Below are 12,771 nucleotides of genomic sequence, written 5' to 3' on the forward strand. Positions count from 1 at the left end.
CCTGCTGATTTTGCAATTTACACTGCATAATTCTCCTCTTATAATCACACTCTCCAGAACAGAGTGAAGCTATCCACTGCCAAAATCTGGATTTCAGAGATGAAAGCACATAACTTGACTTTTCTGCAAGTCAGATCAGCAACATTACCTTTCTTCTGTAACATGCAAGAAGATAAACAGATCCACGTTAATATTACTATTTTACATGTTTAGAGTGCATTCTTTAAACCTGAACAAAGTCTTACTCTTTGATTACAGTGGATCAGTGTACCCTTCGCAATGACCCACCCTGCAGTGACAGACATTGGGCTCACAGCTGTGCACCAGGTGCACCAGGCACCTTGGCTTGGCTCTGTCAACTCACTTGACATTTATACATGGCTGGACAATTTCCTTTTACTGGTAAGTGGTGGCTTGTATGAAGGAATGAAGCATTGAAGCACTCACACTGGGTTACTGTGACAGCTGAAAATAATAGAGTCTAGTTAAGACCTTCTAGCAATCTGAAAACTTTTGCTGTCTTGACTCCAGCTCAATATTTCTGCACACTTTAATCATTTCAGTGAAACAACAGTAGGATATTACAGCACAGCTGTCAAAGTCGGTGTTGCCAGGAATGCAATTTAAATATCATCAGGCTGAAAAAGTTGACTTATGCTAAAATTAATTAGTAGTATGCAGCTAATACTTAACTGATGTCATTCTTGGCAGAGGAATTTATATATTGCAGAGGCAATAAATACGTTATACAAATGATTAAATATGCCTTAGGTAGAGGTGATGTAGAAAAAGCTTTGCAGAGATGGATGGATGAATGGATGGATAGATGGAAGCCTGGATGAATTCATATATGCACACATGCCAGAATGAAATGAGGGGTTTTGTTATTTAATACCCATGTATTACACATGGGATTGGTGGTTATTATGTACATTCCATTAGAAGATCTAGCAACACATGCTGAAATTTTCCATTCTCAGTGTCCCTGAGCAACTCTAAAATTGTTTTTATTATCGTGTTGTAGTTTGGGACTCCTTTCTCTTTTTTTGTTGTTGTTTTGGGTTTTCTTTCTTTTAAATAATCACAACCAAAAGTCTTCGGTTTTCTGATAATTGAGGAATTAAAATGTGGGTATTTTTCCAGCTTACATGTTTTAGACATTCCCAGAGAGCCAGAGTATGACACTAGCTTAAGTGGCTGTATTCTCTCTGGTCAGCCTGAAGGTTTCTTCTCTGCTGATGACCAGAGGAAAGCTCTGATGTTGCCAAATTGTGACACATTTTCTTTTCATCTTGCTCATTTAATTATAGCTCAATATATTTATACAGGCTTGGAAAGCTTTATTATAAAAACATTATTAAAGCTGCAAGGGAAAACACTCATAAAGAGCAAGTCAAAATCAGAGTTACCTGTGAAACATTAATTTGGTCCCTGTGTGTGCATGAAACATGTATGAAACACCTATTTGGTGTTGTGGTGTTGTGGTGTGGCACACACACTATTTGGTCCAAATGCCTGCTGCCTCATTTGATGTGTGTGCTGTGCACATTTAGTGAGCAATTTGCTTTGTTTTCTTTCCATGCTGTTTAGTCATAGGCACTTACTTACTTAGTGGAGATGATTCAAATCCTGCTCTCAGGACAGAACTGTTAGTGCTTGGTTTTTAGTCTTGGATAATACTCTTCTGTATTGCATACTAGAGACATCATTTTAGGTCTGATGAGGTCTCCACTCAAAAAAGAGAAGGATTGCCACCATAAAATAAAACTTTCTTTTACTGCTTTGTCTTTAATTTCTATTGGTATCATGTTTAGTTAAGACAGTGGGATAACAATTTTTCAGATTCTTGAGTTCAGTGTATACACAATGTGTTGTCTTGTTTAGATGGTCACCAGCACTCATAAAGGAAGATAAATCCTACCAGAGTCTAATCCAGTTTTGACAGGGGGAGGATACTGAAGGCCAAATTCTCCAAATATGAAATATGACAATAGTATTATATAACCTTCCCAAAAGCTTTATAAAGTAATTAAGCAGCTCACAATACTTAGGGGTTACAGAGACTACGTAAGTGCAAAAGTGTTGTTGCTAATTGTATAAAGGAACAACTTCTTTAAAGGAGTGAGATTTAAGGAGACAATAAAGGTTTAACATTACTTTTGAGAATGAAAGCTACAGCTATTACTGATATTCAAGAAATAAATCGAAGAGTAGCAAATGCCATGGCATTTAAGTGATGCTTCTACTTGCTCTCGATATGGCAACAGCAAAATAATCCAGTTAGCCCCCAATGATGTGATGCTGCCCATTGTGTTTGTAGACATTAGGAGGAATCCCATGGCAAGCATATTTCCAGCGAGTTCTCTCCTCCTCTTCTGCCACATATGCTCAAGTCCTGTCATTTCTGGCTGCTTTTGGCTGTCTTGTGATGGCTCTTCCTGCAGTACTCATCGGTGCAATTGGAGCATCTACAGGTAAATGACTGAAAATGAATAATACAACAACTATAAAATGAATAGTAAAATAAATATGTGAAGGTCCTGCAAAGCTTATGTTAGATATAATCTAGCCAGGTGACATCATTAATCAGCTCGTGACTTTTTCAATCTGAAACTACACTAAAAAAATAGATTATAGAATGTTTCTCTCAGGAAAATTATGCACCTGCCCCAGTGGCTGAGATTAACTAACTTTGCATGTTGTAGGTATCTACAGATGTAATATTTCAGTTTAATGTTTGAGTTGGATCCTGGTGCCTTTATTTAGTCCTAAAAGTAATAACTGCAAAATAGCTAGATACATACTGTAGAAATTTATCAGGAATTTCCTGTCTTGATCAAAACGTCCTTGTAAAGTTCATTCCATAGTGAGAGTGATCCCCGTTCTAAGGTAATATTTCATTTACATTAGAAATGTTTATTAGGAGTGTTTAACACATGGCTTCAAACTCTGAGTCTGAGTAACCCAAGAGCATAATTAAGCACATCACAAACAAACATGGATCCCAGACTTGTTTATTGAGGAAAATTACATTTATGAGCAATGTAAAGTTTTAAAATTAAACCTCCTACTGGATTACCACAGGCTGTGGTCAGACTTAGCTTAGAGATAAGGAAGAATGTTGAGCAGAACTAAGCCTGTCTAGCAGAAACCAGAGGGACACTGCCTCTCTGAAATGCCATTGGTCCAGGCCTAACAACAGTTTGGTAATTGAATGTGAATGAAAATGTGTCAATATGAATAACTTACTACACATGAAGTCAAGAGATGCTGTAGCTGATGACTTCCAATTTTACTTATAATGTACTTGTGTCCATATTGCAGCCTGGAACGAGACTGATTATGGTGTCCCTGACCCCATGAGTAAAAAAGAAGCGGATATGATTTTGCCAATCGTGCTCCAGTACCTTTGCCCAGTCTACATCTCATTCTTTGGCCTTGGCGCTGTATCTGCTGCTGTGATGTCATCAGCTGACTCTTCCATTTTATCAGCAAGTTCTATGTTTGCTCGGAACATTTACCAGCTTTCCTTTCGGCAAAATGTGAGATTGCATTTCCTTTTTTATTTTTAGAGAAAATTTTAAGTGAGACCTTAACTAGGCAATGCATAGATTCTAATTTCATTATGAACCACTTCTTTCACGTTCCTGCCTATGACTGAAAAAAGTGTAGCATTTTGCTCCTAACAGTATATTGAATAAACAGAAAGTCATAAAAATACTTATTGATGTGGCTGATGACAGAGGTGTAAAAGCTAGCTCAGTGGAAGCAGCTTTCAAACGTTCTCATGGCACTGCAGTTTATCCCAACAGCTCCTAATTATTGTTGCAACTGTAAGTTTTTCATAAATCCTTAATAAAATGAGACATCTTCATGAATTACTGATTTATCAGGAAATCGTTTGATAACAGAATGGGCTAATGAGTTTGAGTTTTTATTAGAAGATGGGGAAGAAGAAGTTCTGACACTGACACTTTTCTGGTTTAGCAATGTCATGCTTATGTTTCAAAGTTATTTCTAACACTTTGCTGTTGTTTTTTAGTTTGGCACGTTATCAGACTTTTCCTTATGCTCAAAGATTAATGACTTTGGGAATGGCAACCATAACTCCTGGTGTTTTTTCTCTGTGCTTGAGATGGAGTTAGAGATACTAGTTTGTAAATATTATTGAATATGTTGTAAAATTTCCTTTTGCAATGTAGTATCTTATATACGTTGATAAATGTAGGCATACATGAACTGCCATGAAAAAACCACCAGCTAACACTGCCCTTTTTTTGCAGGCTTCAGACAGGGAGATCGTGTGGGTCATGAGAATCACTGTTTTTCTGTTTGGAGCATCAGCAACAGCAATGGCACTGCTAGCTTCATCGGTGTATGGCCTGTGGTACCTCAGCTCTGACCTTGTTTATATCATCATATTCCCCCAGCTCCTGTGTGTGTTGTTCATTAAAGGAACCAACACCTACGGTGCCATTGCAGGGTACTTATTTGGCCTTGTTCTCAGAATAACCGGAGGAGAACCGTACCTCTACCTTCAGCCCTTGATCTACTACCCTGGCTGCTATCCAGATGAAAATAATATCTATGTCCAGCGATTCCCATTTAAAACACTTGCTATGCTTACCTCCTTCTTTACTAACATTATAGTCTCTTACTTAGCCAAATACTTATTCGAGAGTGGAACTTTGCCACCAAAGCTGGACTTCCTTGATGCTGTTGTTGCCAGGTACAGCAGAGAACACATGGACAAAGCAACTCTTGTAAAAAGTGATAATATTGTATTAAATGAACTTGCACCTGTGAATCCACGACACAGTCTAACTTTGAGCTCAACTTTCACAAACAAGGAAGCCTTCAATTATGTCGATTCGAGTCCAGAGCTGTCCAACACTGAAGATAATTAAAAAATCTGGTAGCCACAGGCAAAGTAATGTGAAGCAGGATATTCTACAAAGAATAGTAAGAGGCATTTTAATCAAAAGAAGAGCAAGAATTTGGAATAAAATGCCACTGCACAATTATTTAAGTTGTTTCTTGGAGCTGGAGCACCCCATGGGAGGAACCCTTTTCTGTTATTATCTAACATGTTGGATTAGATCATAGAGTGTTCACCAGAAGACACACTCAGATCCCATTCTTTCCACCCAGAACTATATACTGTATAAGTAAAAAATATTTACAATTGAAAATATATGTAGCAGAAAAAGTGCAACAGTTATCTAGCTAGGACATTGTATGAAGAGATTATAATACAGTCATTCTGAAATACTATCAGTCAACATTTTATTGGCATTAAGTGAAAATATATTGTTACAGCTATAAGTGATTTATTACTCAGGAGCTAGTTGCTTGAGCAAAGACAGATAACTTCCCTGGGTTTTTGGTCTGGTTGCTTTCTTCCTCATAAATTCAAAGGCTAGAAATCTAGTATTTTATTATTTGTGTAAGACAGCAAAATGTGCAAATGTAATAAATTCCTTACAGGAGTGCTAAGCATCATATATTAATTAAAAAAGTTAAAATGAAATGACCGGTTTAAAACGATGTTATACCTAATGCAAGATGATCTACAGTGAATTATGTTACAATAGGTGTTACTTTTTTGCTGTGGTTAGCAGCTGTCACGGATGGAGGATGACAGCATTCTTAAAGCAATAATTTGAGTTGAAATTCAACTTGAGAAAAATGACAGAACTCTTATAAACTAAGTAGAACTTAGTGTTGAGAAAAGATGTCTTATCTTGACTTACCATCAAAATGAACACTGAGCAAGTCTGACTCCAAGCAACATCAGCAATGGAACAAATATTAAAAAGTAAGGCGAGTTGAGAATGCTTGAAAAAAAAGATGATGTGGGTTACCATGGGGAAAATTCCCATTTTTCACTTAATAAGAAAAGTATTCTCAAAGACATCAAAAAGTCTTATGGATTGGACTTGCTGTCATCACTTTGAAAAGTGTAGTTTTTCCATGGAAAATCACTTTTTCTCAAAAATATGATTTCCTGTGGGAAAAACAGGCTTGCTGGACAGCTTTCCACATCCGTGTCTACCTCCAAAAGCAGTGGCAGCAGCTCAGAGGAGAACTGAAAGGAAAGCTGAATCCACAAGCATAGTGAAAGGCACAGCAGTGTCTTCCACTGAATGCTGGACTCCTTCATTAATGTGACGGTGCCTCTGCAGAGCACCAGCAGAGACTGGGCACAGAGGAGGCTTCACTCATAACTAGCAATGCTGGCCAGAAGCAGCTAAGCAGGGAGATGAGGCCAATTCTGACTTCAGCCTGGCCAGCAGGGAACACACAATGTCCTTTCCATTTGCCCACAGCCAGGAATGATTGTGTCTGTCCCCATTGGTATGTGCCTTTCACAGTGGGAGATCTAATAGCTAGATTTCTGTAAAATTAAGAGTTGTGCTCCAACATTTTTTTTTACTTTTTTTTTAATATCTATGCATGACACAAAATATTCAGCTGAAACCCAGATATCCTTCTATTGCTGGTCAATGGCAAAATATCTTCAACATTCACAGCACGAGGAGCTGTACCGTCAGATAGGAAATGTAAGAATAGCTTTTGCTGCTAAAGGAAGAAGCCATCAATTTATGCATTCAATGTCGACATAAAATTTCATGAGGTTGAATCCTTAGATGCATTTTTGCTCCTTTTGTGAAGTTTTAACAGCATATATATATTTTATATGTAGATTAAAATTATTTTAAAGTTGATGATTTATTTTTTTTCTCCATACATGCATTTAAAAATAAGACTGCATCTCAGTTCTGAATATGCATTGTGAACTGCACTACTGCTGTGCTAACAAATACTGAGTGTGCTCTGAGTGGAGGGAATAAAAATCAGGATCTGTGCTAAAAGCCCAGAAGTGTCAATATAGCAAAGAAATTTAAAATTCCTGCAAGGTGAGTGAATGAGCCACTGAGGAAATTCAGGGTGCTGAGGATCTCACAAAACAGACATAAGCCCAGAGGTATTCATTCCCCATGAACCATAGAAAAGTGAAGAGGAAAGAGATTGGATGGAAGGAAGAGAGGTGAGGACAGGGTCACTGCTGAATTATTACCCATTACTGGCCCAGATCCACTAGCCTAGATCCCTTATGAGAAAATGTCAAGCCAAGGTTTTGCCTGCATACGTAGCCTTATGTAGCCTATACCTTATGCTGCAGTTCCAAATTAAGATACTGGATTTCATTTTAAAGCCACCTGTTGGTCTTCCTAAAAAAAATTTCTCTTACTTCAGTTTTGTCTAATTGCTAGAATTTCACTGTAAGAAGCTGCATAGTGGCCAGATGCTTTGAATACAGCAACATGTCTGTATTATTTATTTCAAAATTCCCAGTAGTGGGAGGAGAAGGAAAGGAGAATGGGATTCAGCTGGAATTGTTTAAGAAGTTTTGATTTTAAAAATAAAAATCTTCCTTTCTCCCTTTTACTCCCTTGTTTCCATAAAAACATAAAAGTTTTAAAAATTCTCAAAGAAGTGAATAAATAAAATGCATTAGTCCAAACATTTTAAGCCAGTATTTTATACTGTTTATGCTATCTAATTTTTTTTGTGAAATTGCTGTGATTTTACAATATATCCCTGTTTAGGTGGAACTATGCATTCTCTGGTGGAAAATGGTTCCAACAAAGTTTTCCAGACCTCTCTGGGGAGACTGAAAGGTTATTGCACTTTTGCACGTAGCACACCTTTATCATGCAAAGGAGAGAAGTGACACTGAAGACCCTTCATCGTGTGACCATAACTCTGCTTTCCACATACCCATTTTCTGAGCATATCTTTGCATGAGTCCAACAACACCTGCCGTGGCTGCAGTGGTGGACTGAGTAGTGAACAGAAAGACTCCAAAAGCCAAACTAAACAACCCTGTGCCAAGTCTGTTTACAAGTTTTATTGCCTTAGTTCAGCTAGCCTACCATTAAATTTATACTAAACTGTCCATATAACCAAAGGCCATATCTAAGATTGGTACTGGGGGAAAAAAAAGAAAAAAGAAAAAAGAAAAAAAGGGACCTTTTCAGAACCAAGTTACTTCCACAAGCATAATGCCAACAGGACATGATTCTACAAGTAGACATTATTTTCATGGGAATCATCAGATGTGTCTTCTCCACTTTTGCAACTTGTAGACAGTAATACTGTGCACTAAATTGGATCTGTGATCGGTGAAGCAAACAGCTCATTTTCAGATGCTGAGGTTAGTGTTTCTGAGCCTACAATTTCTAAATAAAATATTCATATCGTGATAATATATTTTACTTTCATATTCTAACATTTGTGAATAACACTTATTTGACAGGGTTTTTTACCTCCTTTGCATGAGATGTGTTCATAAAAACAAGGTTAATAACATAGCTGAAATGTCAAAAAAAGTTACAATTTCGTCTATATTTGTCCATACGGGATGATATATGTATTATAAATAAAACATACTTTTGTGAACCTGAACTGAATGTAAACTTCAAGTGGATCAAATAAAGTAAAAGTCAGATTTAGTCATTTATTTTCATATAGTACAACAATTTAGGATTTCAAATAGAAGTATCATAGGAAAAAAAACAGTTGCTCATTTTTCCTTCTGCCCTTCAAGCGTATTTGATCAAATACCATGTGCAGTTAGTAACTTATTGTAAGTCTGGTGTTAATCAGGGCAGTATTTGTGGCTTTTGTTAAAAATATATATATATTTTTGTCTGTGTCAGAAATGTTATATTAACACTATACTGAACAAAGCAGATAGGAAGCATAATATAGATATATATGTTTTGACTTCATTTGTATTGTATTCAATAGTGCCCATGAAATTCAGGAAAATACTGTCTGGTTTTGAGTCTGTTTTATCCATCTATTAAAAATAAAGACATTTATTTTATTATCATTCAGCATCACCTGAGATTTTGTGTAGCAGGCACAGCCCTGCAGAGACGAGGCGGCCACGGCAGAGTGGGAGATCAGCCACAGGGATCTGTGGGCCACCGTGGCTACAACCCTGCTCCAAATCCTGGCTTCCACTTCAGAAGCAGAGTTTTGTTGTTTTTGTTTTTTTTTTCAGTTGTGACCTCCTTGTCCTCACAGCCATGAAGAAGAGCAGAGGCCACTAAACTCCAGGGATTGCCTCCTGCAGACCCCTTGCCAGGGTGCATTTTCTTGCAGGTGTTGTACTGGGAGGATGGAACCTGAACAGGGGTTGTGATATGGGCTGCAGGGTTGGAAAAGAGCAGAAAATACACTACAGGAGCAGGAACATGAGTACCTGGAGATTGCAGCTGGGTTCCACCTTTCTGAGACAAGAGTTTGGCAATTTTTCATACAGAGGAACAGCCCTTTGCAGTGGGACATAAAATCACTCTAGGCATTACATGTGTTACAAATACCATTATTTAGAAATCAAAATTTTAGCTGATGGGAAACTGCATCTTTGTAAGAGTTTGATCTAATGTCCATTGAATTCAAAAAGAAAGGCAAATGGGTGGTTATCCAAGTGCTACTATAATGACACAAGCAAAATATACAGTGAATTTAGCCCTCGGGTGCTTTCCAAAAATATGTAGGCAGTACTGTCACACAAGGACTGATGGCAAGTAATACCAAACACTTGCATGAAATGTATGAAGTCTTCCTTCATTTAAATTACATTTAGTTGCCAAGCATCGTTTAAAAACAACAAAAATGACTGAAAAAGATCGCAAATACTGAGCAGTTTTCCACTTGAACTGAGTGAACCTGGGTAAGCCTGTCTTCCCATCTGGAACAGTATAATTCTGGTCCTGGGAAGTTTGGAGAATTATTGCACCAGGCTTGGGAGACATATTTAGAAGTTTAAAGAAGGCAATATTAATACATTAACGATGACCAGGATTGTTTTGCCTTCATTGTAGGGAATTTATTCCTAATATCTAATTTAAATCTACCCTTTTTCAGCTTAAAACCGTTCCCCCTTGTCCCAACAATACATATCCATGTAAAAAGTCCTTCCTCACCTTTCCTGCAGGCCCCCTTCAGGTACTGGAAGACTGCTATAGGGTCTTCCCTGAGCCTCCTCTCCTCCAGGCTGAACAACCCCACTGGTCCTAATGCACATGTTACTGTGAGATGGGGCACACCATAGAAATGCCCATAAAGCTGTTTAAATATTGGTGAGATGTGCTCCCCTCCTAGCTCTTGCTACTTAAGGAGATTGAAGCCATGAACATGATCACACCAAACAGGTAGCTGAGGAATTAGTTCCTAGGAGTGGAACTCTGAGGCATTCAACCTTTGGAAAGTTTTCACAGAAAGAGCAGAGTCCTCAGAGAAGGGTTTGTGTCTGACTGTCTGGAGCACTGACCTTCTGTGAGCAAGACTAAAAAAATAGACAAAGATCAATCTGGGTTGCAAGGCATGTTTCGTGACTGGGAAAGACACAGACTGTCTGCCCAATTGGTGATAAAAAATAACGGGTGAAAAACTGTTTCTTAGAATATGGTTATGCTAAAGAATAAGGTGGTGGTCAGCAGGGTAAAAAAGAAAGTACTTCTGTGGATGAAAGAATCGATCAGGTTGGCTATGTTTAATTGATTTAGGGTACGTTGTGAGGTCAGAGGGAACCAATGAAGTTGCTTGTAGACTAATGCAGTAAACCTGGGTAATGAGGTAGAAGAACTAGAACTACTGAAGCAAGATGTGAAAACCTCTCATACAGAGGGGGAAAGCAAATGCTCTGAAGGTGGAAAAGGATTTTAAAAGAGCATTTGCTGAGGTTATATACTGGGTTATACAGGCCTAAAGAATTTAACTTGAATGTGGACAGACATATTTTTAGTATTATTAGTGAAAGAAAGACTACTTCAAACGGCATGCTCATGTAAACAATTGAAATCTGGTAGAGACGGGGGAAAAAAGGTTGTTGTATTGGCAGAAAATAAAAAGTTTTAGTCCTATGGGTAATAGATGACTGTCTCAAAGAATCAATGCAGAGACAAGAATGGATGCTATTTCAACTTCAAACTTAGTGCCTAAATACAGCATTACAAGTATCTGGTGATAGAAAGTAACCTTATATTGAAAGCTGAGAGTGATTAGATTATCTTAATTTACAAAGAGCAGTGGGAGGATATATTTAAGTTGAAAATACCTTAATTCAAAGACAAACATGTATGCAACACCAGAACAGATTTGGAATGGGAATTAGAGCAAATTCCTCAGTACATGATTAAATTTCTGAAATATTTGGCCTATCGTAGACAAAAAGCAGAAGTAGTATTAAAATGGATTCTGTGAATGAAACAGCAGTGATGGTCAGATCCTGCATGTGCCATAATCCTACATGCAATGTTGCTCTTGATCCTAATATTCTGAGAATCTGAGCATACTTGAAGTAAGTTTAAGGAGCATCTTTCAATGTAAAATGGTAGTAGAAATAAATTCTTAACCACTTGCTAATTCCTCCAAGTATAAGTTTTCTGTGGTTATGACTGAAGCACCAGAATTTGTTTACTTTGGAAACAGACAAGGCCAATTTTTTTTCCCATGCTACTAATGAATTTCACTGCAAGCAAAAGGAATTGAATAGATCCTGCCAATTCACTAATGGATTATAATTATCATCTGTGTATCAAGATCAGATATTAGAGTGCTGCACTGCACTTTGTGTTACTCAGAAGTTCACACTCACCAAAAGATTGGACACAACTTTCAGAAGGACTTAAAGGGAAAGATGCTTTCGTTAGTGGTGGGTCACTGGGTGCATGCTATTCGAGGAGCCTGGGCAGGTCCAGTTTTGTGGCTTCTTGTGATTCAGCATGATTAGGTAAAATACAAATTATCTTTGTCTGATAATATTGGTAACACAGATGCCCACTTTTTGTTAGCTATGTTAATAACCATTGCAGAGCCATGACTGCAAAATGCTTACCCTCCTTTGAGCTTGAGCAGGAGCAGGGCCATGGTGAGAGGAATGAAAGGGGCCTGCTGCCCAGCAGCCTCTAGGTCTTGCCTCTTCTCTCCCTTCTTCTCTGCTTGCTTTGTTCTGGTCTATGGTCAAGCATAGCAGCTAAGTCTGTCCTCAGCACCACAGTGGGTTGTCTGGGTACGAAATTGCAAACAGTCTATGTGCCAACAGTCACTCCCTGATGGGAGAGAGCCCTCTTTAGATGGTCACGTCATCCCACAGAATCACAAAACAAAGCAGTGAAGTCCTGCTGTGTTCAATCACATACTAAACTGAGCAGTTGCACAAGCTATTTTTTAAAAAAATAGGGTTATCTTTTTTTTCCATCCTACATACCAGCACCTTTGAAATCCAGAGTATTTTAATTTGCCTTGCTCTACAGTGGGGTTTTCCCACTCCAGTAATGATCAACAGCTACTGTTGTCATCATACAAAGTGCAAGCTTAGTTGCTCAGCAAGCTAAAAATATATAAGTAGTTAGCGATAAAAAAAAAGATTTCTGACCTCTATGGTTTGTTTCTTACACACAAAGATGAGGTGACAGAAATATGACAGAGAAGTAAACAGAACACCAGAGGTAATATAACTGTTCAGGGCGAGTATGGCAGGGAGCTATGTAAACTTTATTATTGTGAGTGTGAAAAAATATTATGTTCCAGCAAAGCAATGAACTAATAAGTTCTTCTGCTTCATTCTTTTTTTCTGCCTATCAGGAAAGTAATATTAGAAGATATTTCATTCTTTTATATGAGTGATCTGTTCTGCAGGATATTGTTAAATGTATGGTTTAATGATACTCTCAAAAGTGTATACTAATT

At 37.8% G+C, this 12,771-nt stretch overlaps 1 protein-coding gene across 1 annotated transcript in view; it reads left to right on the forward strand.

Annotated features, from left to right (window-relative positions):
• Positions 1-4,907, forward strand: part of SLC5A7 (solute carrier family 5 (sodium/choline cotransporter), member 7) — a 21,552-nt gene extending 16,645 nt beyond the window's left edge. Inside the window, exons 5-8 of the mRNA XM_009997896.1 lie at positions 259-402; positions 2,321-2,474; positions 3,325-3,542; positions 4,284-4,907. Of these exons, the coding sequence (XP_009996198.1) occupies positions 259-402; positions 2,321-2,474; positions 3,325-3,542; positions 4,284-4,907 (1,140 nt within the window). The remainder of the gene's footprint in view (positions 1-258; positions 403-2,320; positions 2,475-3,324; positions 3,543-4,283) is intronic.
• Positions 4,908-12,771: the final 7,864 nt, after the last annotated feature.

This window comes from Chaetura pelagica, unplaced genomic scaffold (assembly GCF_000747805.2).
Source record: "Chaetura pelagica isolate M959 unplaced genomic scaffold, ChaPel_1.0 scaffold123, whole genome shotgun sequence".
In the NCBI taxonomy this organism is placed as follows: Eukaryota; Metazoa; Chordata; class Aves; order Apodiformes; family Apodidae; genus Chaetura; species Chaetura pelagica.